A 27725-nucleotide genomic window follows, 5' to 3' on the forward strand; every position below is an offset into this window, starting at 1 on the left:
CTTTCACCTCTGTCTCTTTTTTTTTTTCTTCAAAACCATGTAATTTATTTACCAGAGAAACTGGATTGTCTTGCAGTTTCCTATAATCTGACTTTTGCTGTTTTCATCCCTGTTGTGTGTCTGAAGTGATTCCTCTGTCTTTCATATTTCCTGAAAATCTACCTACTAGGAGGATCTAGAAGCAAAACTATTCTGTCTCTTCAGTGAATTTTTGCCAATTTAATACGCACAAGAAGAGTATACCAGTAAAGTTTTAATATGCCTTTTTCTTATGATAATGGGTGGCATCTTTTCATGTGATTTGCATCATTTACATCTGTTTTTTCATGAACTATTTTTACCTCATTCTTGAGCATTGTTCTTTTTCCTCTCAATTTTTAAAAGTTCTTTATATATAATAAAGTTGTTAACACTTTGATGTAACTTATAAGCATTTCTCTAATTTATTATTTTTCTTTTTACTTTGCTTTATGATACCTGTAGCCATGGAAACTTAAAAAAATGTAAACATCAAATGTATCTAGTTTTTCCTTATTTTTTTCCTGAGATTTTCTGGATTTTGCATCAGAATTTGGAACGCTTTATCTCTGAACAGAACTCACCAATGTTTGCTTCCAGTACTTATATGGATTCATCTGTTTTCTCACTTAAATTTCTGATTCATTTAGAATTTATCATAATGTATGGTTTGAGAAGGGATCAGTTTTATCTCTTTTTTCCATATCTCCAAGTCATTTATTCAGAATCTATCCTTTCACTCAGTAATATGTGAGGCTGCTTTTTTAAATAAAGTTAGTGTCTATTTCTTGAATTTCTGTTCTGTTTTTGTTGTTTTGGTGGTGGTTTTATCTTTGGTCTATCCATGGGCTATTATTATACTACTGTAAAGAAAGGAAAATATTAAAATATTTAGTAGGGCTCTTCTTTCCTCTTTCTTTGGGATTTTTCTGTCTATGCTAGTTTCTAATTTTTTTCTAATTAATTTTGTAATCAATTTCTTTAGATCCAAAAAGAACCCTGATGGTATTTTTTATTGCAGTTAGGTTAAGTTTGCAATTTAACTTAAGAAGAGCTGCCATCTTTTCTGCTCTTGTGTCTTTTGATGCCAGGAACACAGTGCGAGCCTCCATTTGTTCAATCCACTGTTTGCATTTCAGCATTATTCTCAGAGGTTTCCTCATATATGCTCGTATATGAACATTTTTAAAATTTTTATTTAAATTCCAGTTAGTGGAAATATAGGGGATTATTAGTCTCAAGCGTACAATATAGTGGTTCAGCACTTCCATACAACACCGGGTTCTTATCAAAACAAGTATACTCCTTCATCCCCATCACCTATTTCACCCATCCCCCCACTGCTTTCCCCCTCCCTGGTAACCACCAATTTGTTCTCTATAGTCAAGAGTCTGTTTCTTGGTTTCTTTCCCTCTCTCTTTTTCCCCCTACATTCATTTGTTTTGTTTCTTAAATTCCACATATGGGTGATATCAAATGGTATTTATCTTTCTCTGACTGATTTATTTTGCTCAGCATAATACTCTCTAGCTCCATCCACATCATTGTAAATGGCAAGATTTCATTCTTTTTTTATGGCTGAGGAAGGAGCTTTCTTTGCTAACTGTATGCCTAGATACATTCCTATTTTAATGCAATTATAAATGAGGTCTATCTTCTATCTGACCTCTGCCGGTAATATAGAAGTACTATTAGCTTTCTGTATTTATGCACTTTGCATTTTAATCAAAAGGGTTTTGTTGTGGTAGTTTTTCCATTATCTTTGTTTTCCAGCTTCTCATTTGTAAATAAAAATAATTTTACTTTTTTCTTTCCAATTCTTATGTCTCTAAATGTTTTCTCTTGTCTAAAGGCATTTCTAAATTATAGTAGAAATGATGGGTGTGGTTTTCCTATTCCTCGCTTTAGTAAAACTTCCCATACATGTCACCATTAGGTAAGATAGAGGCTTTGGGCTGAGGTGTACATAAATACTCACATATACACACACACATATGCACACACCATGTTAAGGAAATATCTGTCAGTTCTCATTTTGTTGTACTTTAAAAAATATAATAAATGCTAGATTTTGTCAAGTGCCTTTTCTGCCATCTAAGGATATAATCATATGCTTTTTCTCCATTGCTCTATTTATATGATGGATTACATTAAAAGAATTCCTAATATTGAGTGACACTTTCCCGGAATAAGCCCAATTGGTTTAGATGTATTATATTTTTAAAGTTTTGGATTCTACTTATTAACTTCATATCTCTGGTTTTTGTACTGATATTTATAGATGACATGAATCTAAAATTTCCTTTTAAGAATGTAATGTTTATTATTTGAGGATCAATATTATATTTGTATCAGGAAATGAATACCTGATTCAGGTTATCAGGAAATGATAACCTTGGGATTATCTGATACCTTAGGATTTGATAAAATTCTCATATGAAAATATCTAGATCTACTTTCTCTTGGCAAGCTCTTTTAAAATTAAAAAAAAACCTCCATGGTAATTGAATTATTTGTCTCTTTTGGGGTCAATGTTTGTAAATCATATTTTTCCAAAATTTTATCCATTTTACAGGTCTTCAGTTTATTTGTATTCAGTTGAGCAAAGTAGTTCTCTTTTTAAAGATTCTCTGTTTTGGTGTTTCCATCTTGTCACTTCTAATTTTGTGAATTTACTTTCTACTTTTTTCTTAATTAGCTTAGATTAACTAGTGGCTTGTATTTTTCTCAAGAAACACAGTTTTACATTTATTTTTTATACACTATGGTTTGCTTACAAACATTGATTTCAGCTTTTGTCGTTATTCTGACCTTCTCCTTTTTTTTCTCATGGCTTTTCTTGACTTACTTTGCTGTTCTTTCTAGATGTTTTTGTGTGTCATTTTGCTTTACTTCTACTTTTAATTTTTATTGGTATAATGATGATTTTTATCTGATATTTGCTTTATGTGCCCCTAATATTACATTTTCATTATTATTATCTTGAACAAAGCGTATAATTTTATTTTGTATTCCTCTTTGGCCCAATAGTTATTTAATGACATGGTTTATACTTTTAGGTAAAAATGACTTCTTGTTTTCTAGTTTTGTTATTAAGTTCTAGTCACACTGTGTTTCAGTCAGTGAATTTTTTTTAATATACTGTTTTTTAGAATTCCTAGAGGGCTTGTTTGTCACCTCAGATACGGTAAATTTTTTGAATACTCCATATGCACTTCAGAAGATGCTATATTTTCTATTGAAGTTCAGAGTTCCAAATAGATCTACAAATTCCATTTTATGGATTATATTGTATATGTCTTCTATAAATTTTAAATATATAATCGGCCTTGGATTTTAAGAAATGAATTAAAGTCTCCTATTCTTAATATGTTTCTTTCTATTTCCTGGCATTCCCTGTGGTTTATCTTTGATAAACATTGGTACACTCTTTTTAAATTTTTATCTATTTCTTTATTTATGTTTTTATTTCTTTTATTTTAGTTTATTTTAATGTAATTTTTCCTGGTATAACTTCTCCATTCTTTTATTGCCAACCTTTCTAAATATCTTTATTTTTAGTTGTGTATCTTAAATACAGAAAAGGGTTGGATTTCCCTTTATCAGCCAATCTGAAAATACTTGCATTTTACTTATTTGTTTAATTATTTTTAATGCTTATTTATTTATTTTGAGAGAGAGAGTGTGTGCATGCTAGCAAGTGGGAGTATGGGAGGGGCATAGAGAGAGGGAGAGAGAGGATCTCAAGCAGGCTCCACACTGCAAGCACAGACTACCAGGTGGGGCTGGATCTCATGAACTGTGAGATCATGACCTGAGCCAAAATCAAGAGTTGGACACTTAACTGACTGAGCCGCTCAGGCACCCCCAAAACATTCACATTTTAATAGAAAAATTACATCTATTGACATTTATTGACATAATCAGTATTTTTTGAATCTATCATATTGTAAATGTTGTATTTATATATGCCAATATTTTATATAAAGTTTTTCAATACTCCTTATTTTTTATGCTGTCTTTTTTTTATAAGAAAGTTTTAATTTCTTTCTTATTTTTTAATATGAAAATCTTGGTCCTTGCTCTCTTCAGTTGTTTTCTTTTATTCTTCAGTAAAATATTCATTAAACTTAGTTTGAAATCTTTTTTTTTCCCCTTTTTCTCCATGTTTCCAAGTAACTATTTGTAGTGATCACTTTGATTCTCAATTAATAGCCATGAAATAATCAAGATTCATTCTGAATTGTATATGCTCTCACTACTTTTCCTGAATTGTTAGATATTTGATGAATCTATATTGTCATACTATAATCATAGCACATGGCACTCTTTTCCTTGCAACCCTCATTTCTCTTAAATTATACAGTTATGGTCCCACCAATTCTTATGATGATATCTCTCAAGTCATTCCAGATGTCCAAAGAAACTCAGTATCCTTCTCCAAGAAGTGCTCATGGAAACAATATTCCCTAATTTTTTAAATGTTTATAATAGTTTATTTGTAGCCTTTATATGTGAAAATCTGTTCAAATGGGTATTAAATACTTGTCAATCTCCCTTTATTTCTTGCAAGCTGAGCTGTGTTAGATAGATTATATCTCCCAATATAGTCTCCTCTTATAATACGTCCTAAAGATATTGTTAGGATGAAGCCTCAAAATGGATTATATGTATTTATGGTATTGATGCAATATGTGTTTAGTATATATGGTGTTTATGCTATTATAAATTTATATTTAAATATTTACATATAACATCTATATATTGATTTTTCAATTATTTACTAGACTATGTTGCAAGATCCAGAAATCAAAAAAATAACATTTATTAAGAGGCACAAAATTTTCTCCTCTAAAATTTCACTTATTCCTTGGATTTCCATGGCCTTCTTCATACATTTGTCTCTAAACATATCTCTTCTTGTTTTGCACTGTAATTCATTATAAGTATTTTCATATTTCTTATTAGTATATGATTTCTCTGAGGGAAAAGACTATACTTCCCTCCTCTTTTCCACCAGAACCCAACACAATGCTTAGGACATAAGTTGAATTAATTTATATTTGTTTATTTAGTTTTTTTTTAACGTTTATTTATTTTTGAGACAGAGAGAGACACAGCATGAACGGGGGAGGGGTAGAGAGAGAGGGAGACACAGAGTCGGAAGCAAGCTCCAGGCTCTGAGCCATCAGCCCAGAGCCTGACGCGGGGCTCGAACTCGTGGACCGCGAGATCGTTACCTGAGCTGAAGTCGGACGCTTAACCGACTGAGCCACCCAGGCGCCCCATATATTTGTTTATTTAAAATAGGGTCTGGATTTCAAAACCTAGGTGAGGGATTATTTTCTAAGTACAGTAGGATAAATTACAGCCCCCAAGTGGTGATTTTATTTCTTCATGTAGTTCTGAGACTCTCAGAAATGTAAGTCCAGCAAATTGCATCCTGTCTGCTGAGTCATGGAGCACAGCAAAGTCATGGAATCATGGACAAATGCGACAAATCCTAAAACTCCAAGTAAGCACGTAAGACAGGAGTAAAGGACATGGAAATGAGTGCATCAAAAAGTGGGGTGCCAGATGATGAAATTCTTTTCAGGGTTTGCTGAGGAGTTTTCTTTAATCTTTTAAGCAATGGGAACATTTCACCAAAACACTTTTGTGTTAAATGATGCCCCTGGTAGCAGAGATCCCCCCTCACCTCCTAAACCTGTAATGTCTTATAATAACTATTTTACATGTGCATGCAATGAAATCTTCCTTAGGAAAGTATGACAAAAACATTCATACATACTGTAGCAGTCATTTTACTTCCTCAACAGTTATTTCCCAAATTATGCTATTAAACTAACAAGTTAGCTAAAACATTTAATGTTTAGCTAATGTTTAGCTAAAACACTGAATGTAAACATTTAATGTTTACAAATATGTTTACCTCCAAGGTTTTCATCATCTTTTCTTATGTGGAATTCTGTTTCTGGAGTTAGAGCGGCAGGATTAAAAAATAAAAATGTTCCTTCTTCAAGAGTTCACTTACCTCTGTTTACCTTTATGATTGACAGAGCCAGCCGAGAGTCTGTCCAGGGGAGACCCAAAACCAGAGAAGCTCCTTTTCTTCTTTGTTTCAATTACATCATTCTCCAGAGACACAAGTTCATCAAGAAGCAAGAGTTTTGCTGCCAGGTTAGTGGCTGATTTCTCTTCCCTGACTGTGGGCGGTGACTGCACATCTATGACTCCAGAATCAAAAGCCTGTAGGGCAGGAGGGGGTGATTCCACTCATTCAGAAAAAGAAACCTCAAATATGTATAACCATCTGCTTTTGGCTTTTGCTACCTTTAGCTGACATGCTTGCCATGAAACTTGATTTCTTGTGGATTTATGCTCCCGAGAGAAAGACGTTTGGGAACAAAAATGCATAGAGATGAGGTATGTCCAAAAGCAATTAAAACAACAACAACAACACACACCCACACAGGAAATAAATAAAAATTTATAGGTCTGTCTCTAAAATTTAGTATATTAACTGAGCATTCTTTTAGACTCTTTCCCAGTAACAACTGCGTCCTCATCATTCCCATAGCGCTTTATCTATACTTCTTTCATCATTGTACGCATGACATTTTCCCTGTGTTAGATTGATTACAATATATTTGTATTGCTTATTAACTTGTGAATAAGCTGAGGGCAATAACTGTGTCTAAACTAGTTTTTTATTTGCTCTCTTCAATGCTTAGGTCAGTGTTTTGCTCATAGTTTGTACTCAGTAGATTTCTGTATGTTTATGGAATGAAATTTGAAAAAAAAAAAACAAACCTCACATTGTTTTCTTTTTACCTTTCATTCATACCTTATTGATTCAAGCTATTAAGCATCCGCTATGTACCAGCTTCTGCATCAGACCTGGGGGACACAAAAATGAACAAAATCCAGTCTCTGCTCTCAGGAAGCTTACTATCGCTTTCCATGTGATTTATTACCACATTGTTTTTTTTTTTTTAATAGCTCATTTTATTTTATTTTTTTAGCACTGAACAGTATTCCATTGTCTGGATGCATCTTAGTTTATTTATCCATTCACTTCCTGAAGAATATCTTGTTTGTTTCCAACTTTTGGCAATTATGAATAAAAGTTGCTATAAATATCTGTGTGCAAGTTTTTGTGTGGACGTAAGTTTTTATCTCCTTAGGTAAATACCAAGGAGCACAATTGCTGGATCATATGATAAGGGTATGTTTATCTTCCTAAATTATCTTCCAAAGTGGCTGTACCATTTTGCATTCTCACAAGCAATAATACCACATTGTTAATGAGCATCTACAGTGAGTCAGAAATATCCCAATGACTTTATCCTCTCATGTGAAATTTCTTATCTGTTTGTTTCACATATTGGCACTTGACACTTCATTCAAGTCATAGAAGTGTGGGTGTCATTTATGAAGCCTGTCTTTTCCTTTCCTAAGCCCAATCACAGCATTTTAAAAAAATGTTCTTATTAATAGTCTCTAGTCATTGTGGAGTCCAGGGGATATTACTTCTTTTCTAAGAAAGTGAGAATATTCCCTTGTGGGAAGAAATCAGCTCCAGGGACCTCCTCCCTGCCCCCCTGTTAATCACATTCCTCCTTGTGCCAGACTCTTGGTCTTGGCAAGATTCTTTTTCTTCACTTTCTGCCTTTCTTCTTAGATTGTTTCCTTCATTCTCTATGTTCTTCATTTTCCCCAGTAAAATGAAAGAGTAGCATTTTCCAGCCTTTTCATCATTGGCCCCAGCAACTTTCTTGTGAAATACATATAGTCTGACACTCAATCTATTGAGCCTCTTCTTTCTTAAACCAACCAAATCTATACTAAGTCTGGACAGTTCTTCCTGAAAAACCTCTCCCTCCCTCTCTCCCTCCCTCCCTCCTTCCTTTCCTTTCTACCTTCCTTCCCTCCTCCCTCCCAGAGAGAGAGAATCTTAAGCGGCCTCCATGCCCAGTGCAGAGCCCAACAATGGCTCAGTGACGTCATGGCAGTGACAGTGAGGTCATGACGTGAGCCTAAATCAACAGTTGGACGCTTAACGGACTGAGCCACCCAGGCACCCCTCTCTTGCTCTGTCGTATTCTCATCAGTAGTGATTTATATCAGCTCCTCTTCACTGCTTAGTGTATATTGTTAATCATCTTATAACCTGCTTCTCTATCTTCTAACTCTCCCTTTTCTATTCTATCCTGAATACTGCCATGAAGTTAATTATTCCAAACACACTCCCATCTTGTAGAAATAAAATAAGAAATATCTCATACCTCTTGTTATTTGCATTGCAAACTCCACAATGTGTTCTAAACTCCTCTTAAAATCTCAACATCTACCACTTCCCTACAAAAGCTTGACAACATAGACACTGGGGAAGGGAAGGATGCTATTATGAGAAAGAAATTCTAAAGAGCAGGAGACAAAACTTTCAAAGGACAAAGATAGGAAATCTTTTATTATCTCTCAAAGCATCCTCCAAAAAAAATGTTATCATTCTTTCAACTGACGCCCATACAAAACAGAGTTTTCTTCCTTTTTAAAGATATTCATGGGGTGCCTGGATGGCTCAGCCAGTTAAGCAAGCGTCTCTGACTTCAGCTCAGGTCATAATCTCATTGTTCGTGAGTTTGAGCCCCATGTCAGGCTCTGTGCTGACAGCTCAAAACCTGGAGCCTGCTTCAGATTCTGTGTCTGCCTGTCTCTCTGCCCTCCCCGGCTCATGCTCTGTCTCTCTATCTCTCTCGAAAATAAACATAAAAAATTTTAAGATGTTCTTAATCCTCAGGAAAAAAAATCATAGAACTTATATAAAACTTGTTCTTTGGTAAAATGCATTTCAGGCTCTCATTTGTTATTTAAGAAGTACAGGGACTATTTTCTAATAAGATCAAATAAGCCAAATTAATGTTTCTCTGTGTCGAGATGTCCTCACATTTCTTTTTATTTGTGCTTTAGTCATGGCAACAAGAAAACATTTGTACCGTAATACAAAGTTTGGCCAAAGCTACTCAAATTTTCACACGTAACACCTTCAAATTTCACACAAAAGCACTTCATCTTGATGTAATTGATTTAGTTAAAAATATGACTGAAATGATTATGAATTTTCTTTTATGCTTTTTCTGTTCAAAGAATACTAATACTTATTACTTCCAGGTTATTTATTTATTTTTTTTGACATTCAGTTGGATTTCTCTGAATTTACAGTGAGGTCAAGACAGTAGAAAAAATATCTTTTTCATCAGTTTTGTGTTATTAAGGCATCTATTTGTCAGCAGTATCTGCTTCTAACATTAGTAGAAATGGCTTATAATCATAAAAAATATATGGTCCCTTAAGCTAGTTTCCATTACCTCTGTTGCTACATCCACTGAGCGTACTTTTCCTGAACTCCATAGCATCAACGTCACAGCCAGAATAAAATGTGCATTTGCCAGTCTCCCGTCCAGCATCTGAGGGTCACATACATCATGGTCAATATTTATTAGTTTAGCATATAACGATAGAAAACAAAATCTCCTGTAAAGCTTGTTAGATGCAGGTGATAAACCGAATTATTCAGCTTCTCTGTGCTGGAGTGCATCTCTGCAAAACTTGAATTATACTTAAAAGAAGCTATCAGTCTCCTGGAATGAATTCTATCAAGGCATCATTTCCATGAAAACCTAGACTGGGATTATATAGCTATAATCATAATTCAGACTAAAGTCTGAGAAATCTAGTTTTTTGTAATCTTACTCTTTGACTATCTAATCCAAGGATTACAACCTTGCATACCTAAGGGGAAATGTGTGAAATTGGTCAGGTTTTAGAAAATAAGATCTAGTGAGGTCTGTGGTACACCCGAGAGAATGTGCTGTGTCTGAAAGCATTTAAATTCATAATTTCAAAAACACCACATATCTAATAGGCGAATATATTTATGTCCTTGTGCTGTGTAAGGATTTCTTAAGTAATATTCAAAAGGTGCACATCTTATAGGAAAGAAATGCTTGTCATATTTCATTCTATTAAAATTGAAAAACTCTGTATTGTAAGATACAATAAACCAAAAAAAAAAATGACAAAGTACTAAGTGGAGTATATTTTCAACATAATATAAAAATTAAAACTGGCATTTGAAATATTTAAAAACTGATTTTTTTATAATCTTATTTAAAAAAATTAATTCAAGTTAGTTAACATATAGTGTGAAAATGGTTTCAGTAGACTCTAGTGATTCATCACTTACATATAACACCCAGTGCTCATCCCAAGTGCCCTCCTTAATGTCCATCACCCATCTAGCCCATCCCCCCACCCAACACCCCTCCAGCAACCCTCAGTGTGTTCTCTGTATTTAAGATTCTCTTATGGTTTGCTTTCCTCTTTTTTTTCCTTCCCCTATGTTCATCTGTTTTGTTATCTTAAATTCCACATATGAGTGAAATCATATATTTATCTTTCTCTAATTTATTTCACTTAGCAGAATACATTCTAGTCCCATCCACATTGTTGCAAATGGCAAGATTCTTTTTGATTGCCAAGTAATATTTCAGTGTATACATATACCACATCTTCTTTATCCATTCAAATCTGATAAATAAAATTTTAAAAATAACAATAAACTTAATTAACAATTAAGTAAAAATGGGCCAAAGTTATGAATGGACATTTTGTAGAAAAGGAAATAGCCTAATGGAAAATAAACATCCAAAAGTACACCATCCAAAAATACATGCAACTTCTTTAATGCAAAAAAAATGGGAGAGAAATGGTATACCCTTTGGCATGCAGCAAGTTGGCAAAAATTCAAAGTGAACATTGCACATATTAGAACGGTGCTTGGAAACAGAGAAACATAAGTGATGCTAGTGCGGTTGGAAATGAATCCAATCATTTGGAGAAAATTGAAATATATCTAGAAAAGTTAAAAATGATCAGGTACTACCTACAACCCATTTATTTCACTTCTTAGTATATAGTCCAAAGGAACTCTTACATGTTTATATGGAGACCTGTATCTGAAAGTTCATAGCCTCACTGTTTATAGTGGTAGAAAACCAGAATCAACCCAAGGGCTCTACTCAAGAGGAAATGGGTGTATAAGTTGAGGTATATTCATACTGTGAACTTAAAACAAATGACTTAAATACATGTGTGTCTACTGTTAAAACAAATGACTTAAATCTTACGTGTATATATATGCAAGGATTGCAAAGAAGCCCTTTTGGGGGGATATGGGAAGTTGTAGAACAATATATATGGCATGCTACCATTTACCTAAATTGCGGATGCACAAAGCAATTTTGTATATTTTGGAATCTATATATATATAATTAAAGTATAAACCAATGGAACTTGATTCATAACTATGATTGCCTCTGTGGAGAAAGGGAAGTAAATAGGATTATGGAAGAAACATAGGGACTTAGTTTTAATCTACATATTTTTTTAAAGCAAGTATGTCTAAAAAGTACATTTGTTAATTCTGTATAGTAAGCACAAAGATGCGTCATTCATGCATTTATAATTTTTTATATTAAAAACCCTATATAGGCAATTAAAGCTAATCTGTGGTCTATATCAGGTCTGCTGGCTGCCAATTTGACCGCTGGTAAAGGGAAAGCATTGTCTGATTTAGGTAAGATCACAGGCTGTGGGCTACAATAGAATGGGCATGATTTCACCACTTAGTACATGGCATCAGGAAAGATTCCCCCTACCCCCATCCTATTCATCCCTTAATGAGAACTCTCAGAAAACTCTTATTTCCCTAAAAACATCATTTGGAAAGCTGTTGGGAGCAAAAAAGAAAGGATGGTTAGATGGATCTGAAGAACTGGATTTGAGTCTTCTTGTGGCTTTAGTATTAGTGACCTTGGATGTGCATCATTTAATCTATTTGCACTTTAGTTTTCATATTTGTGAAGCAAGGAGTAATTCTCATTTCGAAAGAGCTTTGAGAGGATTGAACTGATTCGTGTATAATTTCTTTGTCCCATATAGTATTTATAATTTGTAAGAAAGAACACTTATGAGGTAATACTAAGTATTTCTTTAGTAACTACATTCACTTTAGAGTGACTGGAGATTTTTTAGAGTACTTCCTTATAGTACTGTTACTGTGAAACCTCAGTGTGGATTTTAGCAATGAAGATTATCTGCTAGAATAAAGACAAATAAATGTTTTATATAGACAGAGTAGCATGTGTATCAACCATGTCTATTAACATTTAATATGGGCATAAAAGTATTTTAGTGTTGTTGATAACTTTTATCAAATATGATTTTAATTTTCATGTTATGTAGTCTAAACTAGTTCTTCTGGAGGTTACCAATAAATACTTTGGACTCTTATAATGTCAATCTCTAGTTACTTCTCTATATTCCATCCTTTCTGAAAGGGGGCAGTAAATTCTGTGTTCTCTTTCTGACAAATTGATATCTGAGCGGAGTATTTTTATAAGTATCAAAAAACAATTAATCATGTCTATGTCTCTAAATTGAGACAGTAGAAAAATAACAAAGAATGTAACAGTTATCTGGTAAAAATACCAACAAAAAATGCATCCCCTATTCTTTAGAAAATTTGCCACCAAATCATATTTTTTTACTTGTAATTATGCTGTTGTCTCTTTAACCTTCCTCAACATAGAGGAAGACATATCAAAACCTTAATTGTATTCTAAAAATGATCTCACATTTCTGGCATATCTTTATTTTTTAAAAATAGCTCTCTTAATCAAAGATAAACTACAATTGTGATGTTTTACTTTCTCATTTTTTATCATGTTAAAAACAGGTTACAAAGTGGGAAATTGCCCAATTTTATAAGCCTTTCCATGTGGATTTCCTTTAACTATTTTTATGTATGTTTTACTAACCAGGTTTCTCTTCATCTCTGCAATATTATAAATGGCACAGGATGATGGACATTTACAATATTGATGACTATGTCTGAGGCATATATTTTTGTGCTTGGGTGTATATAGGAAAAAAGTCATACTGTACCATCTTACAGATAACCACATCCTGATTATTTGGATAGGGAGATGTAAAAATAAATGCTGAGTTTAAATACACACATTTAATGGTTCAAAGCCATGCTTGTAGCCAGTTAACCAAAAGGCCAAGTTCCTAAATATGGCAGTTGGGACACTAATGAAAATAAACACCCTGGCACCTGCCACACAGAAGACATTTGATTAACTAGTTGAAACTTGATTGCCACAAAATTAGAAATAGAGGAAATTATAGGGAGGGAAGAAAAAGAGTAGGTTCAGTTCCATTTCCCTATTTTGTTGATAGTGGATAAATATAGCCTATGATTTAAACATCTAGTTGGCCCCATATACACTCCAAATCACAGAAAGAGCACTCAAGGATGTTCATTGTATGAATACACCAGAGTGGAGATGTTTGCAAATTTTTCAGTAATTTTTATTGAGTAATTTTTGAATGATATTCCTCTGGCTAGGGAGGAGCTTCAAAAGAGTGAGCATGGAATCTGCCTTATAAAATTAGGTGTGTACTTCATTCATTTTTAGCCAATTGGTCTGCTATGTTTGTGCATTTTCACGTTTTAACTATTTTTTTTTGAGAGAGAATTTTTAACATGAATTTTTTTAAGTTTCTTTATTTTGAGAGAGAGAGAGAGTAGAGGAGGAGCAGAGAGAGAGAGAGAGAGAGAGAGAAACCCTAGCAGGCTCCATGCTGTCAGTGCAGAGCCCACAAACTGTGAGATCATGACCTGAGCCGAAATCAAGAGCTGGACACTTAACCGACAGAACCACCCATATGCCCCAAGAGAACGAGAATCTTAAGTAGACTTCATGCTTAGGGCAGAGCCTGATGCTGGTCAGTCTCACTACCATGAGATCATGACGTGAGCTGAAATCAAGAGTCAGATGCTTCACTGACCGAGCCACCCAGGGGTCCAGCATTCTCACATTTTAAATAATACTGCTGAATAAACAAGCATTGACATCGTGTAACATCTTAATCTATGTTTCAAAGACTTTCCAACACATAAGAATTTCTTATATATCCCAAAGGGATCCTCGAAACAGTATCTGGAGTGGCAGTGGAGAGAGCAAGGTGTGAAGTTCTGTTACATGTAAGTTTGGGAAGCAACACGTATTGTATATTCCCTACAGGAACATTGGGAGTGCATACTGACATAATAAAAACTCTGAAAATGCAGTAGCAAAGAAATTATGTAATTGTATTTAAGCTAGAATTAAATGAGAATTCTGTTAAAATGAAGACAGATGTTCACATTACTGAGAACTGATGCTATAATGAATAATTTTTATGATAAAAAAATCTCTCAAGTGGGCTGGGGCAAAGAAAGATTGAGAAACATAGATCTAAAAAATGAAAGCAAATGAGAGTGAGGGGAGGTGTTAGGATGAGAGGGTTAAGCTGAAAGAAGAAACTACGTGAGCCAATATCTGATGGAATGCGCTTTGTGGTAAAGCTTTTAAACTGGGCTGGTGTTGAAAACAACAACAAGCAGACTACTCAGGTGATTAAGAACATTTCTCTTCAACCTGACACTTGGTCATTAATGTCTGACTTATGGATAGTAGATGTATTAGAAAGTCTCAAGAGTACTGAGTTTGGGGGTGAGCCTTGATAACTTTGGAAATTTTTATTTACCCTAATTTACTTGATTGGAAATATTAAAAATAGACTTTACCCCACCGCTATCTTCAACAAACATTAAAAATAAAGGGCTTAGAGATAAGGGATAAAGGACTTACAAACTATCTGTTTTACCCTGTCTTCCCACTCTGGCCTAACACAGCATTTAAGTAAGATTTAATAGGGCTTGTTGAAAAGGGTCCCTAGTTCTGACACCATGAAATGGCCACATGTACCTGCCCACAGCATCACCCACAGTCTTCTTGGAAAATAATGGTGGTCTTCCAGGTAATTGGTGAGTCAGCTTGGCCCTAAGTGAACCTAAACAGAGTAAGATCAAGTGTACTCTATACCCTACTCCACATGTTATAGTCACCCACATCCTTTTTTTCTTTTTTAAGTCAGCTCCATACCCAGCACAGAGCCCAACAACAGGTCTTGAACTCATGACCCTGAGATCAAGACCTGCCCTGACTCATGACCCTGACAAGACCTGCACTGAGATTAAGAGTGCGATGCTTAACCTACTGAGCCCTTTTGATAACAAAGAAAAGCTTCAGGAATAATAGATAACAGAGTGACTATCATTTTTTATTTTAAAAGAGGGCCTAACAGGGACAATGCTTAACACAGTCTGTGTGGCGCACTGTAATGAAGAGACTTGTGAGACTCAGACCCTGCCTTGGCTTGACCAGATAGCTTGCACAAACCCTTTCCGTTCTAGGCCGAGTGAAACGGGTTTGGTCTAAATGGCCTCTAATGTTGCTTCCCGCTTTTTAAAAGTATGCTGGTGAATCTGGCTCTTTTCTGGTACAAGTGCAGACATTGTAGGTAATGATAATAGGTGGTGCATGTTTAGCTAGAAAAACCTTTCTGCTGTCGCTCAAGTCAGCCAGTCTATGCACTAGATTGCACGTAGCTTTTGACATAAACATACTCCTATTGAATTTAAAGTATTTCTAGCTGAAAAGACAGGGTTTCCAAATCTTTCATTTTAAGATATTATTTATGGTAAGAGATCCCATTTTATACATGCATTTTGAAAGAAAATTGCTACCAATTAAATTATGACATGCTATCAAGTGTAAGACTCACTCTAATTGCAGAGATGTTAAAAGTGCATCAGAATGGATGAAATATGGTACATCTATGTATTTTCAAGTGTTTACTTGTTTTTTTTTTCTTTTTTTCATCATGTTTAAGCCAGTATGCTCAATATTTTAAAAAATATAACTTTCAGTCAATAAATAGGTATTCAACAACATCAGAAAAATATTTCTGTGATGGCGAAGAAACAACCCAGAATTAGATTTGAAGGATAGGAGAGCATCCTTACTGTGCTATTTCTTGGTCTGGTGACCTTGAATAACATGTCTAAATTGTCACAATTGTCTAATAAAATTCACTGAATTCACAGAATTTTAATTTTAGTTAACTAAAAATTTTTAAATTAATTTACAAATAGCATAAATCATTATGGATTTGGTTTAGGGCTTCCAAATAAGAGTAATAAGTGTATTTAATATTACATTTAATGTTATTTACTAAAAATGTATAAAGATATGTAATTATTTATGAAAAAAACACCATATCATTTTTATTCTTATTTTATGATAGCTAAAAACTTTTCAATGGGAACTCTAAACTGCACATGAAAACATTTCGTGAACTGCAAAATAATGTGAAAAGATTAACTAAACGGTATCAAAGGGATTATAATTTTGCTGAAGCCAAAATCCTTCCAGCGGACATAAAGTTTATACTCAGCAACCAGACAAGGAACTGAAAATTTGGGACCTTTCATAAAGGCAATCAACAACACTTATTTTATTTTATTTAAGAAAAAAAAATTAATCTTTATTTCTGAGAGACAGAGCACAAGTGGGGGGAGGGGCAGAGAGAGAGGGAAGACACAGAATCCGAAGCAGGCTCCAGGGTCTGAGCTGTCAGCACAGAGCCCAATGCAGCGCTTGAACCCACAAACTGCAAGATCATGACCCGAGCTGAAGTCAGCCGCTTAACTGACTGAGCCACCCAGGCGCCCCTGCACACTTATTTTAAATGATCAAGAGGATATATTTCACTTGGACATCATGCACACAATCTTGATATTTCAGTGAGTGACACTATTTGAACAGTTAAAGAAGTTTGCTAGTGGTTTTCTTTGAAGGGTGAAATAATCATGTGCTTGAGACACTTGCCTGTTGCAAGGCAGAGACTCAGATCAGGTGAGTTGCAAGTCTCTTCCTTATTGGAGCTTCAATTCCACTGCCTCTGATGAATTTGGCCCCACAAACAAGAATGCTGAGTGTGACTGGGCACTCAGAACTTTAGAAGTAGAGAATTGCTTTCAGATCCTCATAAATAAGAGACTTAAAAATCACTGAGGATTTTCACCCCAAAAGCAACTGAATTACAAATCATAGCTTCTGTCAGCTAATACATATATCATCTATATCGTTGTCACAAAAATACATCTAAGAAACATAGTCATGTTGCTTTACTTCAGATTCTCTTTGCGAAAGTTGTAATTTTCGGTAAATTGTGTGATGAGTATTTTGGTCTATGTTTTGAGTATTATCCTGCAAGAAAGGTGCAAATTGAGGCTGCTTTAACATCCCCCCCCCTTTTTTTTTTGTTTTAATTAAAATATCAGAAACACGTTTTTTCTCATTCCTCATTGCTCTTCAGTCGGCAGAAGTACATTTTCTAAAATCACAGAGCCGGTTAGAAGAAGATCCAGAAAAACAACTTACATTTTCAGACTCTCAGTTTCATGCTCCTTCAAGTATAACCTATTTGTAAAAGTATAAAACATTTTCCCATCTCCCAAGTTGCTTATAAAGTAAAATGCTTACAGGTGAGGTGTTCTTAATGTGGCAGACACCTGAATTTTAAAAGGACTTTTCCTGAATGCTATGAATCGGGAAGAATGATAACTTCCTACTATACATGTGTTAATTGGTTTTATTCTATTTGGCACCATTTTCATTCTTTTTTAGACACTACTACTTTAGAAAATCTCAAACTTTGTTGTTAAATCTCTCTCTTTTTGCTTATTTGGAATTGCCAATCATACTACTAGTCTGTTGCAAAAATTTATGGAAACCTACAAAGATACTTTAAAGGAAGATTGCATTATTTAAAAGCAGGGGTATGTATCTGTAACAAAGTATGTAGAATCAACATGGTGTGCTGAATGAAATGAATGAAACAGTTTTATGTGGTAGGTAAATAGGAATGCAGAGCAGATATTAACATCCTGGCTTTATTGACAGGAAACTGAAGCTTAGAGAAGGGTAGAAATTTGCCTAAGTTGTACAACCACAGTAAATATGAAGAAGTTTATGCCAGAGTCCCAGTTAGTCCATTAATGTTTCACATCTCAGATTCTCATTCTAATGAAAGCAACATGAATCAATATTCTCTAATAATTATTCTAGCAGAGTTTAAGATTTTTCCTTATCAAATCTTAATTTGTGCTTGGATCCCTGAATTAATGCAAATTTCTTGATATAAAATGATGTCGTCCAGAAATAGAAAAAAACTTTAGGGTATGACTGTAGACAATTCTGCTAAGGGGATTTGTTGTTTAATTCCAATGCTTTATAATGAGAAAAACAAGAATCTTTAAAACTATGGATAGGAAAAAGCTGGCAGAGTTGCACATAAACATGCTGCTTGTTCATCTAATGCATGGGGAATTTTTACCTGGTGTAAAAAGGCTTTCAAAAGATAAAGTTGGATAAATGCAGTTATAGATGACACATATAAGCCTCAGGATATTGTAGGCTATTACCACCACTTTTACCTTTAGCCCATTTTGTACTTACATATATTTAATAAAAATATTAATTTACATTTTAATTACATTAAACTAGCCAATATAATCAATGAAAAAATACGGTCTAAAATGTACATGAAAGGCCCAAAATATACATTTCATAATATGCAACAGGATGCATTTATTAGGTAAACACTACATGTCAAGCACTGGAGATATAAATGTGAGTAAGACACTCTCCCTGTCCTCCAGTCGCTCACAGCCTGGTCAACCTGGAGACCCCCTCAACCACTTGCCCTGCCCAGGGACTTCCTCCTGCAACACTAGACTCTTAATGCTTCCGTTTCTTTCAAGTGCAATGGTTGCAAATAACCATTTTTTAAACATTTGCATTGTACTTTATTATTTTGAAATTAATTTACTTCCTTTCATTATCACATCAGTCACGTTAGATACAGGAAAAATATTATAATTTTGCTTTCTTAAATAGATGTACTGAGACAAGCAGAGTTACTTTAGAATCCTGGTGCCCTAACGCCTGGGACTGTGTGTATACTTTCTAATACAATGAAGTCGACCATAGAAAGAGGTTGGCCCTTAAGTTACACCAACGTGGTTGTGACTCCTGACTGGGCTGGCTTCTTAGCCTCTCTGTTTCCGTATTTTCATCAGGAAGGTGGGGCAAAGATTTACTTTGTAGGTTTATTATAAGGATTACAAATAATAAAAGTGACTAGCGCAAGTTAATTATGCAAATAATAGCTGTCATTATCCTGTATTGCCTTCTAAATCTGTCAACTTCACAAAATATGCCCTAGTACTTTTTTATGTTATGAAAAATACTTTTTTACCCTTGTTCATTTTAAGGAACAAAGTTACCTGAAATCTAGAATTATGGCAAAGTGGTAGAAGATAAATTATAATAAGGTAATATTGAGTGAGGGAAGGAATTTTACTGAAGAGAGTTAGACGTGGCAAGCACTCTAACATTTGATGTTACAGCATATTATGCATTACCATTAGTTTCAGCAACAATATTTCTATGAAATATTTCCATGAAAATATTAGCATACAACAGAATATCATAATGGGAAGAAAAGAAAGGGAATTAATCCAAATTATACTCAAAAAATAATTATTCAAGTTCTAATTATATTAACAAAAGTGAATTTTAAATTTAATTTTAATATAATTTTATATGATACATCTTTTTGTTTTACAGTTCATAAGATAGCTTTATTGACTTTTAAAATCAGTAGTTATCTTGTTAGGATCATGATTTTTCACAGGGTTTTGGTGATACTGACTGTATAGCATAGTCAGACTATGTCATAAAAGCAGAAGCACTGCGGGCATGATGGGAATGAAGGATCTTGTTACTGGAACTAGACCTTCCACAAGCATGGGAACAACTGAGAAGAAATGGACTGCAAAGGAGGTAGAGGAAGAGGAGAAGCCTCTACCAGCCCTGGCGTGGACAGACAAGTCAGAGCTTGCAGGGAAATGCAACCACCAAAATTGTCCCACGGGAACCACAGCTCTGACTTGGTGGGTCAGTGCCCAAGTTGCCAGTGGTGGCCTGGATGACATTTTAAAAGTGCATTTTTCACATGGTTACAGCCTTATGTGTCATTAGGAACACAGAATTTTAGAAAGGGAGGGGATGCTCATTGGAAACTGTTGGATTTAAAGCTCTCAAGAGATGGAGAGAGTGAGGCTCAGAGACAATGAACTTGGCCAAGGGAGAGGAGATGAAGGAGAGATTTAAGATGGACAAAGAAGAGGAGGGATCAGGGTAAGGCATGGCAGAGGAGCTGTTCCTGTGGGAGCAGCCTCATGTGGAGGCCTGATGTCATGGAACATTGGTAAGGGAAAGGCTGGACAATAACCAGTTCAAGCCAACCAAGGCACCAGGCAATTACTGGCAGGTAATGCTAACCACTGCTCCACAGGGTACCCTGAGAACAATGTGGAGAAAGAAGAGAGAGGGCTCAGTTGCAAGAGGCTCTAATCAGAGAGATCTCAGACACAGGGGAGTTGACCTGTATAGAGAGGCATCCAGGGCTAGGAGGGAACTTGGGATCTTTTATAACCTCCCGATCTTTATAACCTCCCAAACTCCAGTTTTACTGAGGAAAGAATGAAGCCCCAGGAAGGCTGAGTGAAAGATGCTGAAGTCAGGACTGGGATTAGAAGTCTGGTCTCCTGACCCCAAAGCTCCTATTTCTCTGATGGCACCATAGTAACTAAGCAAAAGGTGTCCTGTAGGTAGCGATCTCAGTAGATGAAATATCGGCAAGAAGGTTAAATGAGGTGATATGTAAAGATTAACCCCAAGTCTTCATTCCTGAATATAGGAAAAACTGGCTGATGTGGGAGCTTCCCTCGATCATTCTCCCACTCAGTCTCCCTGGCACTTGCAGCCCTTTTGTCTCTTTCCATAATAACAGAATATAATTGAGTCCTACTCTGTGCTTCAGGCTTGTCTGAAGTTACAAACTATACAGTGGCAGAGTTGGGGCAATATTTTGGGGCTGCTTACTTTGAGTTCTTTTTCTTTGGAACAAGTTCAATTAATCTAATATTATTAAGCAAAGGTTCAAATCATTGAAAGTATTTGAACAAGAAGTTAAAATTATAATCTCGAGGCCCCCAAATCTGGTCTATACACAGATCTGCTGCTCTACTGCCCATGATTCATTATATAAGAATCACTTCAAAACTCTGAGAAAAAAAGGAGAGAAACAAATGTCAACTTGAAATGCCATATTGAGTGACATCACAGTGCAATTCACTTACAACGAGAGTTTCCTTAGAAAAATTCTGTAAGAGGGCTGAAGACCAGTATCAAAATAAAGAGAAGACACAAACTGTACCTGATGCTTTTGGGAAGACATATCAATTTGATAGCTTCTATGGGCATTAAAATCATAAATTATTGTTAAAATTATTTAATTTCTAAAAAGGTAACTTAGAAACAAATAATTATCCCATTCCTTAACCTATAGACTCTAGAAGTGTAATTTGAAGGAGCAATATTCCTCATTAGAACTGAATTTATTGAGTATACACTATTACCACACCCTGAAGCAAAATTTTAAATTTCTTACATGTAATTCAAATATATGTTTCAGATTAACTCTCAATTTGATCACTTAATAGCAAGAACACTTCAAATACAAAAGAATAGATATGATTTAAGTCTATTCTAAACTGGTACTAATATCATACTTGTATGTTTGAATTTTATAAGAAGATAAAGAGGATATTTTAGGTTTGAAGAATATAGAATATTGACTCTGGAACTTGATTAATTCAGGGATATTTCTTAGACTCCAATTTTGATAGAAATAAAGATAAGAGAAAACCTTTTCTTTCTACTTAGGTTTTTAAAAGTCAACCATTTTTATACATTTAAAAATTTTATAATATTGGACATTGTTGATGAAAGCAAAATTAAGACTACTAACACTTACAGAAAATCATTATCTTGAGTTGTCTTTCTCTTTGTTTCAAAGTGGAAAACAAAAGCAAAAATTAATCGATAAATATGAAATGTCTGAACATACAATTAGCTCCACCCTAATTTTGTATTATAAAAATATCTTCTTAGAGTTTCTACTCATTTTAGAGAGATAAATATTACCATAAAACATTCAAGATCAGGATATAATCAAAACATCTTAAAAGTATGTGAAAATAAAAAAAGTAGTTAAAAGAAAAAAAAACCTAAATTTTTCTCATAGCTTTTATATATAACTTACCTTGTGAAAAATCAGGAGATTCTAACTTTAGAATCCTGTCTGTGCAGTTTCTTCCAAACTCAGCCCTGATGGTGAGTTTTCTCTCTGAGTTTTTATAGTCTCAGTTATACACCCCTTACTCCAATCCCTGCCTTTGCTTTCTCTTACATCATTTCTAGGTTTTCCACTGAACATTTTCCCAAGCTTCTCTTCAATCTCTCCTCCCCTCACCCTCTCTCTTACTCTTTTTCTCTGAGTCTTTCTCTTTCTCTCTCCTATTCTCCACATTTATTTTATCTATTGCTTTGATCATGGTATTTAAGTAGCAACAGGAACTTGGGCTCTGGAAAATTTAAGTATACATTTAGTATTGTGTTCAGCCTTAGACCCATCACTTCTTCCTGAGGTTTTAGTCTAGCTCAGATAATTACACATCAAATCTGGGAAATAAAATGCAGTAAGATTTTTTCAAAAGAAAGTCACTAGGGTATTTCAATGTAAGATTTAGGGAGATTATAATCAGAAACCCAAACTGATTTATTGGTATATTTTTTGGACCCTTACATTAAACGATCATCTATGGAAATGGTGAGTAGTTTCAGGCTCAGTCAGGTGCACAGCTCTGTGTCAGTGAAACTGACAGCTACTTCATAATTAACATTGCTATACTGGGAAGGTTGTTACCAACAAAACTATAAATACTTAACTGTGACATGTGGGCTATAAATGCAGACGTTGTAATCATTCTTATCTTTCTCTGTCCTCCAGGATTTTAATTTCTTTTTCACCAAGACATTCCTGCCTCTGTCTGAATGTTTTCTTCCTTTCCATTTCCTACTAATCACATTTACAACATTATACATGCAGATTGTATGTATTGTATGACCGGAGCACAGTGAATTCGTGGGACAGTAAAATGCTTTATTTTTTATGAAGGGTTTCCAGGGATAACATATGTCTCAACAAGCCTGAAATTTGAGTAGTTGGCAGTGATAGTTCACAAGTCAAGATAAAAATACAGCCTAATTGTGGACCCTTGTTTAGACATTACGGCCATAAAACGATTATGTTAGCTTGAATCCACATGATGGAAAACTCTCAATATAGATTTAATGGATGCATCCTAATGCTACCAGAAGCCAATATTCTTGATGTACCTTCTACCCTTATTTGAAATGCCTCCCTCAGCATGCTGACAAGTGATATCTGTGGCTGATTTATTCCAGATCTGTCCCTGCTTAAACAGCCCAAAGATTCCACCCTATTTGTGGATTTTGTTGACCTAATTCAAAAGTTTGACTTAACTGTTCTGCAGCAGTAGAAATAGCAACAGTTTATTCCAGGAACATAACCATGGTACGTTTAAGCCATTTACACAGGATTCTGCATATTATCTACCCTTATATAAATTACTTATGCATTTATACATGACAGAGAAATTCTGTTACCTTGAAAGACAGAGTAGAAACCAGAGTATATGAAGAAATTGAAAGAGAATATACATCCAGTGATAGAAGGGAGAGATTAAAATGAGAAAGGGAGAAGATATTCATGAAAACTTTTCAGCTAGTATATCATTACTTAATCTGCAGGACAACCTTGCTGAAGAGGTATTATTATTCATATTTAACAGATGAAAAAAACTAAAGCTCAAATATGTGAAATGGATAGCACAAGTGCTCACAGCTTAAAAGTGATGGAATCAGGCGTTGAGACTTGCTCTGTCAGGATTCTGACTGTAAAGAGACGGTACATTGAAACTGAGTAATTTGAGGAGAATTTAATGAGAGCAGAGTGCAAAGGAACCAGAAAGGACATTGCAGTCCTATTATTGGACTAAACCAATAATAGGCAGATAACCCTAATCTTGAAGGGTTAAAGGTAAGTACGGACAGACAGATCTGGGTAGAGAAAGTTGCCTGGCAGAAGAAGTGTGACCTTTCATCAAGGGATACAGCCAGTCAAGAGTCACCTAAAGGGGAGGGAATTTATTAAATAAACACCAAGATTTCAGTCTGCTTCCTCAATATAATCTCCTGTTGTGTTTACCTTTGGTCAAACCCGATTGGAAAAGAGATTGGGGCATAGATAAAAGACCCAGCACACTGTTTAACCTCAAAACTGTGTTAAAAGACATACAAATGAGATGCTTGGTAAAGATTATCATGACAGCAAATGCCATGATTTACTTGCATTAAAATCTGATACTTCCTAACATTTTTTTTTCAAGTTTATTGGGGTGTTATTTATACACACAAAATCCGACCTTTTAAAATGTACAATTTTAGGAGTTCTGACAAATGTAAATGTTATGTAACCTCCGCTAAAATCAAGATATAGACTTTGTCTATATGTACCCCCTGCACACCAAATTTTCCTCATGCCTCTTTAGAGTCAACCCCCTCCCCAACCCCCAGGTCCTAGTAACCACCGATTTGACTTCTGTCCCTATAATTTTGCCTTTTCCAGAGGCTGTAGGAAATTATACAGTATGTAGTCTTTGGTGTCTGGCTTCTTTCGCTTAGAATAAAACTTCTGTGATTTATCCATGTTGCTAAATGTATCAGCACTTTGTTTCTTTTTAACGAGAGCGTTCTATTGGATGGATGTACCACAATTTTTTTATCTATTCACCAGTCGGTGAAAATTTGGGTAGTTTCCAGTCTGGGATAATTATGAATAAAGCTGTCGTAAACATTAACATAGGACTCTTGAGTTGATATTTATGTTTTCAGTTTTCTTGGACAAATACATATATATGAGATTCCTAAATCATGTGGTATGTTTATGTTTAACTTATTAGGAAATAGCTAAACTGACTTCCAAAGTGGTTCTGCCATTTTGCATTCTTACCAGATATGTATGCGAGTTCCAGTTGCTCAGCATCCTTTCTAGCTTTTGACATTCATTGCTGTTTTCAAAAATTTAGCCATTCTAATAAATGTATACTGGTATCTCACTGTAATTTTTTTAAATGTTTATTTATTTTTGAGAGAGAGGCAGAGAGAAAGGGAGACAGCAAATCTCAAGCAGACTCCATGCTGTCAGCACAGAGCTCAAGGCAGGGCTCGAACTCATGAATTGTGAGATCATGACCTGAGCTGAAATCAAGAGTCAGATACTTACCCTACTGAGCCACCCTGGCACCCCTGTCATGGTATTTTAATTTGTATTTTCCTGTTGACTAATGATGTAGAAAATCTTTTCTTGTATTTATTTCCCATTCATATATTTTTGGTAAAGTGTCTGTTCATATTTTTTGCTTAATATGTAGTTGTGAGAGTCCTCATAGGTCTGGACACAAGAATTTTATAAGATTTGTGTTTCGCAATTTTTTTCCACTTTGTGACTTCTCTTTTCATTTGCGTAACATGTTCTTTCACAGAGTATTTTTAATTTGATTAAGTCCAATCAGCCATTTTTTTTTTAATGGATCATTTTTTTGTGTGTGCCCTGAGAAATCATTCTCTCAGTCAAGTTTGAAAAAAAATTTTTCTCTTTTGTTTTCTTTCAGAAGTTTTTCAAAATCCTTTTGGCTATTCTAGATCTTTTACATTGCCATAAAAAAGTTTAGGATCAGCTTGTCAATGTGTACAAAAGAGCTTGCTGGGATTTTATTAGGATTTCATTGAATTTATAAGGTAAATTTGAGGAAATGTGACATCTTAACAGTATGAAATTTTTTGATCTGTAAACATAGTATACTTCCCTTTTATTTAGATATTGATTTTTCTTAACAATTGTTTTTGTTGTAAAAGGCATATAAATCTTGTATATACTTTGTTAAATGTATTTCCATCTAATTTTCTTGTTGAGGTATAACTGACATATAACATCGTATTAGTTTCAAGTATGCAATGTAATGATTCGATATTCATGTACACTATGAAATGATCACCACAGTAATTACCATTGATCTCCATAAAAATCATAATTTTTTTTCTTGTGATGAGAACTTTCAAGTTTTATTCTCTTGGCAACTTATAAATATGCAGTATAGTACTATTAACTATACATTACATAGCCATAACATTTATTTTATGGCTAGAAGACCGTACCTTTTGACACTCTTTGCCAATTTACACACCTTCAACCTCTCACTCCCTAGTGACTTGTAACCTTGCCCTCCTGACATAAATTCCGCTTGATCATGACATATATCCTTTTCTATATTGCTGGATTTGAAGTGATGTAACTTTTTAAGTATCTTTATTAATGAGGGATATAGGCCTTTTATATCTTTAAAATTTATATTTCAGATTTTGGTAACATGGTTATATTGGTCTCATAAAATGATCGAGAAGAACTACATGCTTGTCTTAGTCCGTTCAGACTGCTATAATTCAAATACCATAGACTAGCTGGCTTCACCAACAAACACGTAGTTCTCATGTTCTGGGAAGTTCAAGATTAAGGAGTCTGCAGATTTGTTGTCTGGTGGGTACCTAATTTCTGGGTCATAAACTATGGTCTTCCTAACGTGTCCTCATATGGCAGGGAGAGTGAGAGATCTTTCTGGAACCTGTTTGATAAGGGCAATATTCCCATTCGCGAAAGCTCCACTGTCATGACCTAATCAACTCCCAAAGACTCCACCTCTGATTAACATCACATTGGGGGGTTAGGATTTCATTCAATACACGAATTTTGCAGGGACACAGATATTCAGTCAGTAACAACCCACATCTATTTTCTAGAAGAGTTTGTGCGGAATTTGTATTATTTACTCCTGGAATGTTTCATCGAAATCCCCAAGTGGGGTCATCTGTGCCATGAGTTGCCTTTGTGGGAAGGTTTTTAGTTACAAATTCAAATTCTTTAATACGTCTAGGGCTAATCATTCTAGCTAATTTTCCTGAGTGCACTCTCATAGCTTTCATCTTTCATATAAAATGTCCATGTCATTAAAGTATTAAAGTTATTTAATTCTGGTGCTCTTTTTCTTCAGACTTTTTTTTAAATTAGTCATTCTAGAATTCTATACATTTTATTTATCCATTGAAAGAATCAGCATTTGGTAATTTTATTATTTATTTATTTTCATTGTTTTTAAAATTTTTTTAATGTTTACTTATTTTTGAGAGACAGAGAGACAGAGTGAGAGCGGGGGAGGGACATAGAGAGAGGGAGACACAGAATCTGAAGCAGACTCCAGGCACTGAGCTGTCAGCACAGAGCTCAACACAGGGATTGAGCTAAGCTGAGATCATGACCTGAGCAGAAGTTGGATGCTCAAGGGACTGAGCCACCCAGGTGCGTTGGTCATTTTATTTTAGTGATTGCTACTTCATATTGTTTTCTTCCTTTTTCCCGATTTGTGTTTAATGTGCTCATCTGTTTCAATGTTCTTAATATGGATGTTTAGATTATTGATTATAGATACTTCTTTTTTTTTCTAATATAGTTATATAGTGTAATATATTTTCCTTCTAAGCACTGCTTTAGTTATATCCTACACATTTTTATATGTTCTGTTTTCATGTTTTATTTAATTTGGAATATTTTCTAATTTTCTTTCAAAGTTTTGACTACTG

General features: G+C 34.6%; 1 protein-coding gene across 2 annotated transcripts in view; it reads right to left on the minus strand.

Moving 5' to 3' along the window:
* Nucleotides 1-22355, minus strand: part of OSTN (osteocrin) — a 42262-nt gene extending 19907 nt beyond the window's left edge. The window contains exons 1-3 of one of the 2 annotated variants that reach the window (XM_019463515.2): nucleotides 22213-22355; nucleotides 9390-9488; nucleotides 6053-6267 (exon numbers count right to left, since the gene is read on the minus strand). In XM_019463515.2, coding sequence (XP_019319060.2) covers nucleotides 6053-6267; nucleotides 9390-9488 — 314 coding nt within the window. In that variant the 5' untranslated portion in view covers nucleotides 22213-22355. The remainder of the gene's footprint in view (nucleotides 1-6052; nucleotides 6268-9389; nucleotides 9489-22212) is intronic. The other variant, XM_019463513.2, reaches the window with a different exon arrangement.
* Between the last annotated feature and the right edge of the window lie 5370 nt (nucleotides 22356-27725).

Source organism: Panthera pardus, unplaced genomic scaffold (assembly GCF_024362965.1).
Source record: "Panthera pardus isolate Hobbes unplaced genomic scaffold, ASM2436296v1 HiC_scaffold_16, whole genome shotgun sequence".
NCBI lineage: Eukaryota > Metazoa > Chordata > Mammalia > Carnivora > Felidae > Panthera > Panthera pardus.